The sequence below is a fragment of the Pangasianodon hypophthalmus genome, chromosome 14 (assembly GCF_027358585.1).
Source record: "Pangasianodon hypophthalmus isolate fPanHyp1 chromosome 14, fPanHyp1.pri, whole genome shotgun sequence".
Lineage (NCBI taxonomy): Eukaryota > Metazoa > Chordata > Actinopteri > Siluriformes > Pangasiidae > Pangasianodon > Pangasianodon hypophthalmus.
In genome coordinates this window covers 16,502,180-16,520,675 of record NC_069723.1, presented here as the reverse complement: position 1 = coordinate 16,520,675, position 18,496 = coordinate 16,502,180, and the positions used below count along the sequence as shown (strand labels likewise).

General features: G+C 40.0%; 1 protein-coding gene across 1 annotated transcript; it reads right to left on the bottom strand.

Moving 5' to 3' along the window:
- Window positions 1-1,543: 1,543 nt before the first annotated feature.
- On the bottom strand, window positions 1,544-16,760 carry prpf8 (pre-mRNA processing factor 8). The gene is made up of 43 exons (XM_026934753.3): window positions 16,602-16,760; window positions 15,807-15,923; window positions 15,512-15,680; window positions 14,284-14,448; window positions 13,935-14,153; window positions 13,644-13,856; window positions 13,387-13,512; window positions 13,198-13,303; window positions 12,522-12,712; window positions 12,307-12,426; window positions 11,986-12,175; window positions 11,746-11,865; window positions 11,482-11,616; window positions 11,248-11,377; window positions 10,920-11,116; window positions 10,592-10,798; window positions 10,330-10,493; window positions 10,078-10,204; window positions 9,770-9,962; window positions 9,470-9,657; window positions 8,572-8,810; window positions 8,092-8,238; window positions 7,774-7,984; window positions 7,538-7,654; window positions 7,166-7,413; window positions 6,831-7,010; window positions 6,604-6,739; window positions 6,323-6,492; window positions 6,084-6,213; window positions 5,851-5,997; window positions 5,565-5,725; window positions 5,281-5,472; window positions 4,946-5,183; window positions 4,698-4,826; window positions 4,495-4,608; window positions 4,143-4,316; window positions 3,850-4,043; window positions 3,467-3,706; window positions 3,196-3,337; window positions 2,944-3,084; window positions 2,674-2,813; window positions 2,197-2,399; window positions 1,544-2,079 (listed from the first exon to the last, which is right to left on the bottom strand). Exons 2-43 carry the CDS (start codon window positions 15,913-15,915, stop codon window positions 1,925-1,927), a joined length of 7,017 nt encoding a protein of 2,338 aa, XP_026790554.1. The 5' UTR covers window positions 15,916-15,923; window positions 16,602-16,760; the 3' UTR covers window positions 1,544-1,924.
- Between the last annotated feature and the right edge of the window lie 1,736 nt (window positions 16,761-18,496).

The following is an 18,496-nucleotide window of genomic DNA, read 5'->3' as shown; positions in this document are numbered from 1 at the left end:
TTTCCTATTTCTGGATCCTCCTCCTCTCCTGACCAATGCTACTGAGTGGTGTGTTACTGAGTGGAAAGGGGCTTTCCTCTAAAAAAACAAACAAACAACAAAAAAAAAACACTCAAATCAGCCTTACCTTGTACTTCAAGTATAAAACTGAATACAGTAGAATTTAGTACGCATAAGTCTCAGGCTGAAACATTAAAACAAAAAAACAGTTCAGTAACTTTTGGGATCCTGCAAATTATAAACTGACCTTTAATAAATCATGATCTCATACATATAAACCCAGATTTTTAGTGTACACTGCAGTAGGAACACTGACAGAAAGTGGTAATGTGAAAGAGGAACTTTTTTAAGAAATGTGAACTGTGTGTTTCTCAAAGTGTAGGTGGCGTAAAAGGCAGGAATGTTTCCATTAAGTGCCCTTGAGAAGCCTAGATAACCTGTCCATGACGTAAAGATTCTATTATTAATGACTTTGCAGTGGTGAAGATTACAAGTTAAAGGGAAACACCACCCGAAAATACATTAAATATATTTATACTGACCAAAAGTATGTGGACACCTGAGCATCACACCCATATGTGGTTCTTCCCCAAACTGTTGCCACAAAGTTTGAAACACAGGATTGTATAGAATGTCTTCATATGCTGTAGGATTAAGATTTCACTTCACTGGAACTACAAGGCCCAAACCTGTTCCAGCATGACAATGCACAAAGTGTCCGTAAAGACATGGTGTGCCATGATCCCTGACTTTTTCAATGAACTGGAACGCTGACTGCATTCCAGGCCTCCTCGTCCGACATCAGTGCCTGACTTTACTGATACTCTTGTGGCCGAATAGAGTTTGTGCGAATGTCACAGGGGAACATTGCTAGATTAACAATTAACAAACATTAATAAATTCAGCCATAAGGGATAATGTTATTAACTCCTAAAACCAAAAAAAAAAGTAAGCTTCTTTGCTCACTAATCATTTTCAAGGGAAGTTCAATGTCATATTAATGACAAATCTAAAACAGAAGTCGAGGAGACAGCAAACTCAGAGGTCCAGAATGCAATCAAGATTCATGGTGCAGTTGCTTGCTAGTTAGCAATCTACGAGACAACAGGCACAATGGCATTGACGGTGGTATCAGCATGAAACTTGTAGTTTTGGAGTGTACAGATGGTACTAGTACAGATGGAGGTAAGAGAGATGGGCAGAATAAAGGACTAAAGCACTGCTGCAGCAGTCTTTAGGTGAGGTTTAGTAAGAGCTAAATCCCTTTGGCACCAACTGACAGCTTTTACCTTTCAGATAAATGCCAACAAATGAACACATTTAAGAGTTATTGATCTACCAAACTGATTATTTGGTCTGGACCAGTTGACATTGGACTAAGTGTAATGTGGCCTGTTACATAAAATGAGGTTGACAACCTTGATATAAATATTTTAGAATCTGTGAGGCCTAAGCCCTTTTAGTATTTTGAGCTTGCACAAGGTAAAACAACAGAATGTAGTCAAACTTGTTCAACTGATGCAATGGAAAAACAGCCACAAACTTCGTGTTGATCTTTATTTTTGACCCAGACTACCATGTACATGAAAGATGCACAACATAGCTACAGGGATATTACAGTCGACTTATAAAAAAACAATTTTATGTACTTTCAAGATTATGAAAAAAGAGCATTATTACCCAAGAACATTGATGTAGTTTTCTTCAACTACTGTCACACAAAAATACACTTTAGGCAATGTGCATCAACACAAATCAACATGCCAAAAAACAATGAAGCATTATACAAAATCTTAAAACAGGTGTTTGAAGCAGTGCTTCCAAGCTGACACCAGGGTAAAGTCTTGAAGGACAGAGCACAAAAGATTTGTAAGCATAAGCCTCTTAGGTGCTCACTGAATGTCAACAGTAGCAGTCTGTGGTGCTAAGCGTACATATCCTCACGGTCAGCGTTGTAGATCTCACCCTCCTGCAGCGATGCAAAGTTGAGGAAGTGAGAAGGCCTGTGAACCTCGTGATAAAACTCTTTCGGGTTAGACAGCTGCAGCTCGTACTTCATATTGGGGTCGTGTCGAACACCTGGTATGGAGGAAAGGGGAAATAATTAAGAATTAAGAAGATAAATGTCCCCTCAAAAAAGGACCAATATGTTTTCATTGAGTGGGTTCACTTTCAGCCTGTTAATGCTGTGCTCACCCATGAAATTGTAGTTCCAGGACACTTGGGCAGGCACCATGAAGAAGCCAAGGAAGCGATCAGACAGCAGCATCTGCACCCTTTCATAGTGAGATGGCAGGTAACCCTTGGGGTTGTTGCCCTTATCCGTGTTCTGCCTGCCCCACTCATATCCACTAGGAGTCAGCTTATAAGCAGTCAACGTACAAGATCCTGGAGTGAAACTACACAAGCGAGAACAATAATCAATCACAGGCTTCATTTACACACAACCTAATAATCTGAATGAATGCTTGATCAGAATTCATATTTACAGCTAAATCACAACAAAGTAAACTGATTGAGACTGATCCAAGTGGAATTTCAATCTGATCCAATGACCCAGGTAATCAAACATGATGTAAAAACACCGCCAGTGTCAACTACGAAATAAGACAATTTAACTAAATTAATCCATTACTAGCTGTAAACTGACACTAATGCACTTCGTCTGTGTACCTGCAGGTAATAATGATGGTCTTCTCGCCATCCCAGGATGGATTATCAGCCATGACTTTAGCATGTGTGGTGACATCCTGGGGAGACAACTGAGGCGATTCATTGGGCTGGGTGTGGATCCAACCAAGCGGCTCCATTTCCTGTAGAAGAACAAGATAAAAACAGGTTTTCTAAGACTGGAGAAACAATGCTGATGTGGTATCTCTACAATACAGATATCATAAACATGAGGAAACGTCTATGATATATAACTAAAGAACAGACACAGACCTTGAGATATTCGTGCTGTGGCAGCTGATTGGGCAGGTGAACAGTTTGATGGGTGCCCCATTGTGGCACCATCACAATGCAGCGAATTTCTTTCACCTGTGGGTTATCTGGAGGACTTGTTCCATAGAGATATCCGGCAATCTATAGGAAAATCATCAGGGGGAAGAAAAAAAAAAAAATCAATAACAGACAAATGTAATAAATACTATACAGAAAAGTAAATGCCTGCAAAACAGCAGAAGTATGACTCACTTGAGCACGCAAGTCAGAGATGCAGATGAACTTCTTCAGCACGTTCTTAGGCAGAATGTAAGTGTATCCAGTTTCTTTAATGTCATCAGACGACACGTAGATGTGGTTGGTACGCAAGTGCAAGTTGGCTGCAGAGATCGCCCTACAAATAAGAGAGAAATATGAATACAATGCACCTGCAAGAATATAGAACATACAGTGCTTCACAGGGAGAATGACATATCCATGGAAGTGACATATCTATGGTACATCTTGAATGGTCATGTCCTACCTGACTCTCCATTCAGTCTTTGAGGAGAAGGTTTGGGTCTCATAGTTGCTGGTGGTTGAGGTAATGATTTCATCACCATGTTTGTTAACAGTGCGAGTCTGCGTGGCTGTTAGCTGAGACTGCTCTTTAGTCTGCTTCTCAATCTCAGCAATCTGCTGCCTCTGCTGAGAGGGAGCGGAGATCTCCATACCCAGGATGATGTCCCTGATCTCAGACTGTGTCAGAGAAGCCACGTTCACACTGGGGAAAAGAGAAATAAACTTAGATCGCACAGTTTATTAATGTTAATGCTAAATTTTCTAAAATTAAATTATTTTCTTCTATTTTTCCACTAAAAGTCTTCTTCACTGGGCTTAATTTTTTCACATGGAGAGCTCACTTACTTGTTCTTTTTACCATAGTCAGCCAAGATGAGATCTTTGAGCTGCACCTCCACCTTGATCCACTCCTCATCAGTCAGAGTGGGCCAGATGTGATGTGGCTCAGTGATGGTGGTTTTGTCAGGCTTCAGGATCACCTTTGCACGGTCGTTGTTCACATGGAGGGCTCTCAGTATCAAGATCAAACGTGAGAAGGCCTATACAGGGATGGGAAATCATTTTAAGTGGAGCAAAAGCCATCACTAGCCCTTTAACGTTTAAAGTTAAAGAAACTAAAAATGATGAAATTAACTTACAGTGTAAGAAGAAATGGTCTTCAACCAATCATCGTACAGATTGAACAGGACCATCTGGGGTTCAGTGGCCTTCAGAATGAGGTCCCCAAACTTCTCCACCTTTAGACAAGCCTGGAAGGGCAGCTGCAGCTCAGAGCCTTTGATGACAATGTTGGGGAAATCCAACAAGTGCACCTAGAAATTGGGAGAAAGTAAATAATAAATAGATGTATACATTTTATGTATATATATTTTATATATATATATATATATATATATATATATATATATATATATATATATATATATATATATATATATATATATATTATTTCATAGCACCTAACAAACAGTGCTTCTGAAGTAAGCTCACCTCAAGAGGATCCAACATGCCCTTCCTGGTCACAATGATCTGCTTGGGCTGCTCTTCAACAGGCAGTGATCGAATAAGAGCAGCCACTTCCTCAGCAGTTTTCCACTTGGCCAGCTATAATAAAAAGATCAGCTTAGGGCTACGTTGTCAGTTTTACTTCAAACAAGTAGAGCCACCGATGACAGAAGTTAAAAAAATCCTACCTGTCCCAGACGCTTCTGTCCAGCCCACACAGATGTGTGAATGATCTTTAAGAAGAGTTGCCCAGTTCTTGGATTAAAGATGAAAATGGCCCCATTGATTGGTTTCGTGGTCAAGTTGCCCTCAAAGGTCTGTAATGGAAAGGCAAATCATGGTGAGCATAAACACAATTAAGGTTTACTTTTGGCACAATTGTACACAGCCAGAAGAGAACAATCGCCAGAGAACGCTTGGGAGGCTACTGACTTACCTTGTGGATGGTGACTCTGTACACATTGGTGTCATCCACAAACCAGATGATCTGATTGGAGAAGAGTTCTCCATAATTCTGTGAGGACAGGTAGGGCTCAGTGGGCTCGGAGGAGTAGAGCTGCAGACCCTTGCGGATGCGCTCCCTCAGCACGTACAGGGCAGGGTTGGCCTTCATGATCTTAGCCATGGCCTGCTGGATCAGAGGCTTGCTGCCAGGGAACCAATTTCCATAGGCACTGCATGGAAATATAAATCAAATTCACATTAGAATAACAATGCCTGAATAGCAAAACAACATAACAGCCTTGTAGACTATCCCAACAAAACACTGACCTGTGCAGATTGTATGCCAGATCAATGGCAATGAGCACCCCAGTAGGGGATGGGTAGATACTCATGTTATCTGTGGTGTAGTCCAGAAACTTGGCCCTGGCATATCTCTCAATGTCATGTGAGTCATAGTCTCCCCATCTGAGCTGAATGTCAATCCAGTACTTCTGAGTGGTGGTGCTGTCCATAACATCCCTGTATAGCAGAGACAAACAAAATTAAACACACTGAACATAACCAACAAACATGAAATTAAGAAAGAAGCCTGGCAGAGTTTTAGAACATACTTGGAGTCAGCAAGCAGTGATGGTCTTGAGACATTCCACTTGTAGGATGCAAAAAGCAGAATATCTGCGCAGGAGGAGTTCATCTTGTAAGACTTCCTAGGATGGATGGTTTCCTTCTGGACAGTTTCAATCTCTAGAGCATCCAGTTCTTGGTCAAACACCTTCACACAACACATACAAATCTCGATGAAGTGCATGTAGTGCAAGTGTTGCACAGCTATACAAATGAAGTACCACACCAGTCTTAGTGTACAAACAATAAAGAACATCTGAAAACACTCTGAACCTGACACAGATCCATGACAATGCTCTCATGAATCTTCTGCCACAAGTGAGCTCTGAAGATCTGGATCAAGGAGATTTTGAGAGTGGGAATTTTGCCATGCATGAAGATTCCTGTGAGATCCAACTGCACCTGGAAACCCACGTACACCTAAAGAACAAAAACAGAGGAAATTAGCAATAGCAATAGAGTGAAGAGAAGGAGCAACAACACCTAAAGTAAGACTGTTTGCATACATTGGCTCTGTTGATCGTGGGAGACCACCACAAAGTGAATCGTCGATTGGGGATCTGGTTCAGACCAGATCTCTGGGCATTGGTCAGCTTCTTCCATTTCATGGACTCCTCAAAACCACTGGCCTTCTCCCTATGGAAAAAGAAATAAATGTTTAAAACATAATCCTGATGGAGCTTTATGAGGAACTAGGCCAAATTCCCTAATGGACAGTTTTCACAGGGCAAGCAGTAACCCTTACCAGAAGAGACCCTCCCAGGTGGGAAAGTATGTACCCTTGAACAGAGTGTGTTCCAAAATTCCTTCCACTCCTCCCAGTGCTTGGATCATGTCTGTGCGGTAATTGTTCAGATTCCACAGTTTACCATCGTGCCTCTGGTGAGTCCACCAGAATGGATTTTGCTTCAGCACCTGAGAACAGAGAACACATCATACCAACAGATTACAGATCAGTCCATAACAATGGCCAGAACCATCTCCACGCATATGAAAATCATATTGGCTGAAGGAAAGGGCGCTAACCTGATACTGCTTGAAGTCTGTTCTGACTCTCCAGCCCTTGTCATAGGCCAGCGTGTGCCTGTCTTTCTGGAACAGGGTGTTGATACGAGGAATACCTCTGTCCCAGGAATCCTCCAAATCCTCAAGAGTCAAACGTCTGTAACAACACAAAACAATTTTATTCTAAGTACAACAAGAGCAGAAATATTTATTTCACTTACATTTAATTCTATGTGAGATTATTGTACCTGTTCTGGGCAATGGCCTCCTGTCTCTTGAGAGCATATTCAGCCCAGACTCTCTGAGAGTCGATGAACTCACTCTCCCATGGCTGGATGTAGCGATACAGATTGGGAATCAGCTGATCCTCCTCATGACTCATACCGGAACGGAAGTGAGTGATGCCCACGTCTGTCTGTTTGGACCACCTGGTAACACACAGAAAATATTCCTCATGATTCAAATCAACACCAGTTATCACACTAAATGTAGTTTATTAACATTTATATTTTTCATTTATATTGTTTGGATGTGAATGCTGATGTGCCAGACTAGGACAAATATTCACGTGTATAAAAATTACCTCAGGTCAGATTGTGGGATGAGCACGTGACCCATAGAAAGCATGCCCAGACCTCCTAACTCTTTGGGGGTGTAGAAGACGACAGGAGGGAAACGGCTAGGCATTTTGGAGTTCAGACCAATCTTGATACGGGTCTGGATCTTATTTTCACATTTCACCAAAAGGTCCAGCAACTCCTGAGTGTTAACCACAGCCTCACGGAAATAGGTCATCAGACCAATCAGAGCCGTGTTCCATTTGTTCACGATCTAAAAAGGGCAGAAGTAAAATAAGAAAACATAGAAAAACCATAGTATATAGTTGTATATAGTTGTGCTAGAAATGTGTGGTCATGGCGACAACGTCATAAACTTTTTCTTTCTCGTTTCATACCTTGGTGAAAGTGGTGGATCCAGAGGCCATGAGAATCTGTCGCACTCTGTTATGGAACCTCTGCATTGATTCATCATCCACTCGCAGGAAGCACTGCGCTGTCCTTTCCTTGGTCACCTGCAGACAAATATATAGATACCAGTTAGCCAAGCCACATAGCCTTTAAAAATAAAAAAAAATAAAAAAGGTTATTAAATGCTATTATTAGCTTACAATGATTGAAATAGTGCACTGACCTCATTCTGCAGGTTCCACACTCCATCCTTGTGAGTGAACTCCTCGTAACTGGTGCGGCATTTGGGCAAGATACGGCACTCAAATCCACACATGTTGAAGAGCAGGTTAGGGTTGTCTTTACTGTATACCGACACAAAGCTGTTCTCCCACTGCACGGTGGTCACAGAGCGAGGAAGGCGATTCTTAATGTCCCAGAACACGGCACGGCCCCTTGACGAGTCACAGAGAAACGAACATCAGCACTGTCGTATACTTTGAAAAACAAATTTACAGAATTAAAATTGTATTAGAATGAGTGTTACTGTGTCAGTACTTACAGGTTAACATCATGCTTCATCAGCCTCATCCTAGCATCTCTGGGCCAGCACTTCTTATTGTTGTAGCCTACAATGTTCTCGTTGTTGGGATCAGGGTGTTCAGTGAGGTAGCGCTGGATCAGATCCCTGGCCTCATCAGCAGAAAACCTGAGAAATCAATAATACTCTTGAGGCCCTATTCATTTAATAAGCTCAAAAAAGTTTTTGATATCAGTGCATTAATTACATCTAGCTGTGCGATACATACAAGGTGTCTGAAAAGTCAGCAACCAATGAGAGTAAAACTACAAATATTTAATTTTGCATTTATTATGTACAACATATGCTCTATAATGATCACCCTTACGCTCACTGTATCATGATTTTGCTCAACATATTCCTATCGGTTCCTGACTATTCAGACACCATGTATATTAAGAAAACTGCTATACAAATTTTTAACAGTAAAGAGTTTTTTTTTTTTTTGCAGGTGCCACTTACCTGAAGAACATGTGGATGCGGTCGATGTATCTGCAGTACAGGCGAATGGGGTGGGCACTCTCTGTAGTACTGTCCTGGAAGCTGAGGAAATCATTGGGCATCTGTGGGGGTCCAGCCATCTCACTGGCACGGTGAAGACCCAGAACGAGCAGGTCCATCACAAGCCCATAGTACTGCACAATGAAGGAGGCAAACTGCAGGCCCCTGATGATGCCGTACGAATTGGTGTGGTTCATGTCCTAGAGCAATGCAAGAACAAGCTAATCACACATGGTCGACAATAATGATACTTGTGTCCAATACAGATTTGCATTACAATCTGAATCAGTTAAAAAAGCATTTAAACATTAATTGGCCTATAATTATATTCTGTTGGTGACAAAGACCATGTCTGTGGAAATTAACAAAGAAACAAAGAAGCTGATAAAATTGTAGTAACAATTTTATCCTAATTTTTTATATTTCACAATATTTTTCTCTATTTCTAAAACATGTATTTACCTACAGTAATGATTTTGCATCACAAGTAATTTTCATGGAGAAATTAATTTTTGTACTTAAGCCTTCTCCAAAAATGCCCATAGGAGCTATATTTGAGACTCAGCTACAGAAAAAATCCAGGAAGAGCCTGCTTGAAATTAATTATTTATATGTAACATTGTTTTTAGATATACTTTCCAGATTTTCAAACTCAATTAGAAATCTGATACTTAAAAATCATTTTACATAACTTTACAAATCAGCTGTTTCAGTGTTAGCTGCCTGAAAGGTTTTCAAATATGTCAACATTAATAAAATGCAAACAGGTTTTCTAATAATTTGTTCCAACAGCTCTAACCTGCAAATACTGTGAAATAAAACTAAATGCAAGTTATTCCTGTTTTTACAGGTGGCAGACCTTGTAGTTGATGACCACGTTGTTCTTTGCCGTCATGTAATCGGCAATGTTGTGGTCGACAATCAGACGCAGAAGCCTGTTAAGCAGCGTCAAGTCAATCTTTTCGTACATCTTCTCATAGCGTGACTCCAGCATGACATTACACTCTCCCTCTGTGGTCTCCCACACGTCTTGCAGGTTGTTGATTCCTGGAAAAAAATTTGACAATCACTTGAAATTCTAAGATAACATCTGCATTATCAGATGACCAACACTTGCCTTTGACCATGTCTAACAATGAAGGGCAGCATTATCCCTCACCTTGGCACCACTTGTATACCAGCAGTGGAGGTGGCTCTGTGTCAGCAGGTTTGATCCAAGGCGGGAAAAGCCTGCGCTTGTCAGCCTCATACCACAAGTACTGGTCCAGGTAAGCGTCTGTGATCTTCTCCAGAGGCTCCACATCATACACAGGCACTAGGTGACTGTACAGGTCCATAAACTCGATGCCCACCTGGAGAAATTACAAACAGCACTGAAACACATATGGTAGGACAAAGAAATCACAAGAGGGACTGAAAGTCTTTACACCATCTCAGTGCTGTGTTTATTCATGTTCACATTTTCACCTCTTTGAACGCTCTCTGAGTGAGGAGATGACGCTTGATCCTGGACAGAGCCTCGTGAGGATTGTCGTATGCCTGCTCAATCAGACCCAACTCTTCACGTTGGGACTGATTCAACCTTGATTTCACACTAATACACGCAAAACAGAAACAGTTAGCAGGCACTCCAAATAATGTTAAATCATGGTTAAATACATCACAATCAGTGCTCTGTATTATCTGATTTGGTGTCTTGTTGGAAGAGTCTGCACTGACCTGTAAGCCTCTTTGAGCCTCTCCAGAGCCAGGATGAGCAGCTTGGTGTCATGTTTGTATGACAGAGGGGGAAAGGGAATCGGGGAGAAGCGTCGACTCTCCAGCCAGTGCACTGTGGTGGTGTAGATAGCCACTGCCTCTTCAGCAGTGATGTATGGTCCATCCTGGGACAGACCAAGTCAGGAATGATACTGCTGCTACATTTACTCTTTCCTTAAGGACAAGCTCTACTATGCATGAAATAGCACATCTAGAACTTTACCTTTAGGTAGTTGTGTTGTCTCTCCTGCTCAGCCTTCAGGTAGAGTCGTGTGAGGCGGCCAAGGTTTTTCTTGCAGACAGTTTTGTCCACAGTTGCTCCTCGTCTGATTCGCTCTCGGTTGTAATGTGCTGTGTTGGTCCACCAGTCAGCTTTGGCCTTGACATATCTCAAGATCATGTTTTCAATGGGGGTGGGAAGCCCTGGGACCTGTAAAATAATAACATTACAATCTAAATGCATGATGGAATTGTTATTGTTTTGCATATCTCAGATCCATCTCTCTTATAGATGGCTGAAATACACAATATATAAAGAACTGAATATATACCTTCCATGGAATGTTGGCCTTCCAGCACCTCCAGGACTCACTGAGATGCTGCAGAATTGTCCTGGCCTTGTTCTGTTTGATTCCCTCAGGCATCATGTCTAGGATGTCGTGCATCACAGCAGCTCTCAACTCCAAGTCAAAGTGAGACTCCACACGCTGTTTAGTCACAGTCTTTGCAACCCCCTTGGAGTGTCGACCTGAACAAAATCATGACAGTAATTTACTACATTCTCTCCCTCACCAACAAAACCCATAGTGATACCGGTATTACCGAACAATTTTATAAAGCAACCAAGTTAAATGTTTTCTGCAAATGAATGTTATTTACCTTCGAACTGCCTGGCCAACAGATTGCCAAGCCACCTCTCCAGCAGAGGAGTGATGCCCCTCATGAAGAAGAGCCACACTCTCCATCCTGGAGCCCAGAAGCCACAACCTGGTCCCTTCCCAACTGGGCCCTAATACCAAAAACATTCAAATTGACATTCAAGCCTGAAAACATATTGAAATGTGCTCTATGGTCATCAATGTTCAAGTGTTACATGTATAAAACTGCACTTACTGTGTTGAAGCGATAGTAAATGAGATGTTTCAAGTCCTTGCACATCCTGATCTGTCTCATCAGCTTGTACTTGTAGCGATACATGCCAGTCAGCTGACCAACATGGGCAAAGATATACTGCAGTCCATCTGCCAACTACAGAGCAACACAAAAAAAAACAAGAACATAACTATTCACATAAATAAAATATTGTTTTAATACAGCTGAGTATAGATAATCTGAGATGTATTTGTACAGGTTTGATTAAGTAATAAGAATTAGTACCTGGAATGCATCAACATTCCCCAGTCTGTACTGCACATGGCTATCCACAACCAGTTTGCTCAGACGAAGAACCTCACGACACAAGTGGAACGCATTCCCGAAACGGGACTTCTTACGCTCCTGGAAAAGTAGAACGCTAACATTAGCAAACACGTACAAACAGATTAACGCTGCATGTACATTAAAACAATCTCCTTTTTAGGTTCTAATTAATTTTAGACAAACCTAGAATCTACTTACTTTTGTGGTGAGGGTTTTCACAGGCTTCAAGTTGAAGTTGTAGTCCAAGTGCAGGTAGTTGAGGTTCTTTCTGTGAATCAGCAGGTTCAGCATGTTGTAACCCTGTCGGCACACCTGGAGCCCCACCTCCACCCAGTCCAGCTTTGTGGACTGAAAGAATTTGGTGGCCTTGAAGGAACGGAAAAGGTACCTGTGGACAAACAAAAACAAGTCACTATTATAGCATATTTGTAAAGGCATTATGTCTAAACAAAACAAAACTCCAAAAATACATGCCCTCTGTGGAAGAACTACACATTATGCAATTACAAAATTACTCACCTCTTCTTCTGTGCTTTGGGTGGTCTGTGTTTCAGAGCATTGAGCACATAGTACTTCAGAAGTTTCTGATAAGAGACGCGTACTTTTACAGGCTGCCCTGCAGGGCAGTGCTCACGGTACCTAAAGAGAGTTATTAAAAAAAACACAGATAAAATACAAGCTTGAAGAAAAATGCCTCTGCTGAACTACACATTGGTATATTGCTCAAAGCTCACCAGTTCTTGATGAGAGGAACGTCGATGGCACGACGGGTTCTCCCTGATCGCAAGTTGAACGGACGAGGTGCCCACAATAAAGCAATTCCATTGGCTGTGTTGTCAGTATACAGAGGTGTCTCTTTAAGGAAAGGCTCCACATACTCAGGAAGTTCAAACTCCTCATCATCATCAGGCAGTGGCTCCTGGCTCTGAGGACAACAAGCAACACAATTCTAAATTAAGAGCTTTATTTATAACAGTGGTCAAAATTTAGTTTACTATATACAGGGAATAATTTGAAGGACAACAAATCTAAAGCAAAAAAACAAATCCAATCCATTTCGCTGATCTATAGACAGAAAAAAGAGCGCACTACACCATGCTGATTAAATTAACCTTCATAATAAAAGCTACAACCAGTAAAAACTTACATTTATATTAGTATATGCCACAATATCATAATTAGTTTTCTAAAAATAAATTCACGATCTAGTAATGTAATTATACCAGCATGTGTGACGCAAACATCTGATTCATAGGAAAAGAAACCTATAAACATTCTCATCCTGTATTAATTCACATCATCATTACACTGATGTTTTATCATGGAGAAGATAAATATTATATTTCTTATCCTAAGGAACTAATATTATATATGACCTAAGTTAAACCCAAATTTTGCCATGTTGCTTACTTTAACAGAGTGTCTGTGAGAGATGGGGTTGATGAGTGGGTCAAAGTAGAAAGCAGGCAGATCAGGATCCTCTGTCTTAATGAACACCACATTAGGTGTGTGGTACCTGGGTATGAATCAATCATTAGTGGAATAGCTTCAGGTTTTTTTTTGTAAGTGTGACAGTCGAACTGTGAAAAGAGTACGAACCAAGTGAGGTGCACATGATGGGGAAGGTTGTTGTACAAGTACGGGAAAGCAATCTTGTACTCTGTCCTAATAGGCTGTCTGATGATGATCTTGTTGATGTCGTTAAACTCATTCCAGTCTTCATCCCTGTAGTAATAACAAAGCAGATTAGGTTAAATCATTAGCTTACCAAGTGAACTGCTTACCATCATGCTAGTGGGTGCAGACTCAGGAAGATAAATTTGTATTTTTAAAAAAAAAAAAAAAAAAACACATACTGTAAATTGATGTCTCTGACTAGGGGTTCAAATTTGGGTCCTCCAGGAATGGCCATGTTCAATGCCTTTGAAGTGAAGAAGGCCTTCAGGTCAAACAGGTAAAAGTAGTTTCTATCCACCAAATCAGTAAGCAGCTGATTGGCCAAACGATACAGTGTAGACATCATGGGCAAACTGAACTGCCAGCGTCTGTATGTAGTTCCATTGACGTACCTGTGAGAGAAAGGGGGAAAAAGCCAGTAAGACAGGGCCTGCTCAAGTACTGGTATTTTTTAATTGTCCCTCACTCACTTTGTTGTGTCCTTCAGTGGCTGATGCTCATAAAACCACTCCGCCACAGAGCTGTCCTCTTCGGGGTCCAACTCCATTTGAATGGCCTCCAGAGGCTCCACATCAAGGATGTTATCTGCATAATCCAGGGGAGGCTCTTCATCATCGAAGGGCGGGAAACGCATGCGCTTGAAGTGTCGCCTGTCTCTTTTCTCACGTCGCATCATGATCCACATTGTACTAGTTTAAAAAAAAAAAGGAAGAGCAGTTATTGATTAAGTGACTTCAGAGATGCTAAATCCTAATCACAACTCTCTTAAAAAAAAAAAAGTGCACAGTACAAAACAGTTTAATTAGAGAAAACTCTCACCCCCACTGTGCGATGTAGACGGGCTCAATGACCCAGGGAATTTCATTAACAAAGGAAATAGCTCCTGTGATGTGGTAAAGCACTGGTACATCTCGAATCTGCTCCCAAGGCATAGGCATGTTCTCCAGCAGCTTGAGTACAGCATGAGGCATGTATTTCAGAGCCCTACAGACAAAAAAAAAAATGAACAAAACATTACAAATTGTGTGGTTTCCAGTAAGTCACACTGTGTCCTAAACCAGAGTAATTCTGTGTGACATTGCTGAAGAACTGGATCAGGTTCTTTATAGAGGGTGGGCATGTCTTTATGAAAGTTATAAATGTGCTAGACTTTACTGCAGCTCCTGCACAAATATTTCCTATTTAGTTTAGGTTCACACTGAATATAATTAAATGAACCAAAAAGTGGGGAAAGAAAACTTGGGCTGAGGGGCATCTAGGGCTGAAACGGTACTTCTAAAACTCTTTCAGTCATTGGTTGGAAAAACACCAGTGGAAAATAGTCAACCAACCTTTGCCAAGTGCATAAATTAATCACAAAAATGACTAAATCAATAAATTACTAGATATTTCCATAAATACCTCGTTTAAAACATTTGTCTATGTATCCACAGTTTACTTCTCTTTTTATTCACTGGTCCAAATATTCAGAACACATCTCATTTCTGCAGCACTACAGCTTTGCCTTTTGCATCAGTTTCACATGTTTGGTTCCTAAAGTTTGGTCAAATCATTTTCTCAATGCAATCAAATTGCACTAGAGTTCACTCGGAACCAGACCAAGAACACCTCACTCAGACACTGCCTATCTGTTTCACCTGCCCAAACAAACTGTACTGAGGGGAAAGCAGCAGGGTTCGATTCAAATGAACAAAACAGTGCGAATGTGAAAGCACTAAGAGTCTTCCCTCTTTCTTCTTCTACTTCCCCCTCATCTTCTTATGTATATACTTTGTATTGCACAGCCTTAGATCCTCACAACAAGCATTTCAATGTACAGCTGTCCCTGACATTTTGTGCACGTGACAAAAACTTGAAACTTAAGACACCGAACATGTCTTAGCTAACTCACATTTGGCATTGGAGAGAAATTTTAAATGTTTTTTAACAAACGACTCTTTCAACATCGCTAACAATGGATACTACTAATATTAAAGGAAATGAACCTCAGTAGCTTTAATTTAGTCAAGTGACTTGTTTACATGTGTGTAGATTTATCCTGATTTACCCAAGGTAGACTCTTTTGTCATGACGGAACTTCCTGTTGGTCATGTCTCCATGGTCCCTGATAATTTTGCGCACATGCTCGGGAGGCATGTCCTCCTTCTGAGCATCCACAAAACCGAATTTCCTCTTCTCCGAGTAGCGCTTTGCCTGCAGCTGTTGCCATTTTCGGGCTAAGATTTAAAAAAATAAATAAATAAAAAATGCACCAGTGTGAGCAATAAACATGAATGAAACACAATTCTGTATATGTTTGGAGCATACACACACACAGAAACCACAAGAACTCAGGTGTTCACCTTTTTCCTGCAGTTTCTCCTCAGTCATGTAGTCAGGAACAGGAGCAGGAGGAGGAACGCCCGGTGGCATCCCACCTGGGACTCCTCGGTAAGGAAACGCAGCTGCCATGGCAGCGTCTGGGGGACATAAAAAAAACAAGAAATTAGTGACATTTGGCTCCAGCAGGTCATAAAGACATGAATAAACCTACAGTACTAAATGATATCTCAACACAGTACATCACGTTATGTAGACTATCAGTGTGCAGATCTGAATGCAGCCTCCGAGCAGGCAGTGTTTCCTAAAACCACAATGTTAGCAACTTAACCAATTGAAGCACTAATATCTAACATTCACTAATGAAAATACAGCACACACTCGCCAGACGCCATCTTGATACCTATGACAGCAAGGACCAGCATTCACGAGCGCGAGATTAGAAATCCACCTGAAGGATTTTTTACTTTGGTTAGCTCTAGCTAGCAACAAAAAGCACTGACTTGCTACTGAAACAACTGGCTACTAAAGAGGAGGGCTTCTTTACAGAATTTCAGTAGCCAAAAAATAAATCTAACATAACAAATTAACCAAAAAAAAGATACAATGTGTGCTATTAGACTATTTTAACTGCGAGTTGGCTAATATTAGCTAGCACAACACAATATCGTACGATATTTAACAATGCTAGCTTAGCATAGCTTAGCTTATCTTAGCTACTTAGCATCTCACTCATACTGCACAGCATACTTAATACCAACTATTGCGGATTGCAAATATTAAAATTAAACATTTTAACACATCTGAAAACATCTTACTTTATTTAAAACCAGTTTCTCTCCACTTCGGCCGGCTCTCTACAGTTTCCTGCTCAGCTCTGCAGAATGGCGCACAAGGTAAACGACACTACACGTTGTGCGTAGACAACTACAATACACCAACGTGTAATACGCAGTTTCTGAGCGTAGCGTATATAGAACTCCGAAGGAAGAGTAGAGAGTACGTAAATCGAAGTCCCGGGTTTTACACCGGAAGTGAAATAGTGAACTTTCTGCTTTTCCGCGGCTTTCAAAACTCACGGCTTTTTTGTATATATTTTTAATTAATTATTTTATTTTAATTATATATATATATATATATATATATATATATATATATATATATATATATATATATATATATAATGTGTTATGTTAGATTTATTTCTTGGCTACTGAAATATATAAATGTATTATTTATTTATTTATTTATTTGCATTTATGAATGCCATTGTATGCATATTTTTCATTATGTTCAATAAAAAATTAAATAAATAAACAGACTCAAGGCTAAATCGTACCTTATTTTAATGTAAATTTGATTTTACATAAATAAAATAGCGTTTAAGATTACAGATTTATAATACGTTTGGTATTTTATTGTAATTTTGTTATATTAGATTAGATTAGATTTTGGCTGTAATTGAAGTCACAGGATTATATTAATGCGTTCATTCTTATAAGTTATTGTTTCTATAGCAACAGCTCACATAGTCTAAGATTAACAAATTAAAAAAACATGTTCTTTAACAAAGAAAAACACATAAGGTTTGCCATGGTGAGGTTTTCTGTTAGGAGACTTTTAACATTTATGGAAGGAGTCGCCAGTGTCAGCACTTTGTAACAGTCACAGTCTTCCACCATAGTGGAGTCTTACGCTTTGTGGTTTCTCAGGAATGTGACAAGCTGCATTTTTTTTATTTGTCTTACTTGAGAGAATAAAAAGTGAGGCTGTATGAATGCTCTAACGCACTGATGAGTTGAAGCCAGTGTCTATGAGGAAGGAAATCATATTTAAAGGACTCATTATTAGACTTACACTAGCAAAAAATATATATAAGTCAAATGTGGCCAGTCCGGTTGAATTTTTTTCACACACTTGTGATATTTCTTTAAATTAGAAAAGAAGAAAACAGTTTGGAAGATGTGGAGGAAACCATTTACCTGGATGTGGGACTGAATATCTCATATTAAGCCATTAAAGGCATGTTCATGTACAAAATAGGAAACAGCAGATGGTGCTATTGGTAGATATAATAGCCAGCTTTTTACTATTTATTTTGTGAGGGCATTTTTGCCATTTTCTTGTAGACCCAATAGATTTTTTTTTACTCTAGCTACAAAACATGTAAAGCTTTATGTTGCTTTTTATTTTTATTGCTGTTTATTTACTGGTTGTGGGTATATAAAATTCAAATTTATTCAGTTTAATTTATTGTCACTGTACAAGTGTGGTGAAATTTAATTATACCACTTTCTGCTTTTGATCCAGCTAATGAATGTGGAAATGTTACATAAGAACATAAAAACAGGCTATATATAACATGATAATTGGAAAGAGGAATTATGTATAAGGAATTATGTATACATGTACATTTTTAACATAGACAAACACCTCACAGAATTAGAATTGTACACAGGAATACACAAAGGCTGTAAAATACTCTGGATATGTATTGAATTGAGCTGTATATGATGTAAATAGAAATGAATAGTATCAGCAGTTTATTGAAAAGTTTATTCGTTTGACATCTGCGCTTCTGGGGGTACATATGGAGCTTGAGAATGTGGGGTGTGTGGTTAGCATTGCTGTTGGTAATGTGTGAAGGTAATGTGGAATCAGGGTTGGGGGTTTTGTGTAATAACTGTGTGTAGGGAGTGCAGGGTTATTGGTG

What these genes read in the sequence shown, in the direction of transcription:
- prpf8 (XM_026934753.3), bottom strand. Translation starts at nt 15,915, where the DNA reads ATGGCAGCTGCGTTTCCTTACCGAGGAGTCCCAGGTGGGATGCCACCG. An exon ending in GGAATGTTGATGCATTCCAG is followed by an intron (nt 11,617 to 11,745) that starts GTACTAATTCTT and finishes GTTGCTCTGTAG; the next exon opens with TTGGCAGATGGACTGCAGTA. An exon ending in GGTATACAAGTGGTGCCAAG is followed by an intron (nt 9,658 to 9,769) that starts GTGAGGGATAAT and finishes ATTTTTTTCCAG; the next exon opens with GAATCAACAACCTGCAAGAC.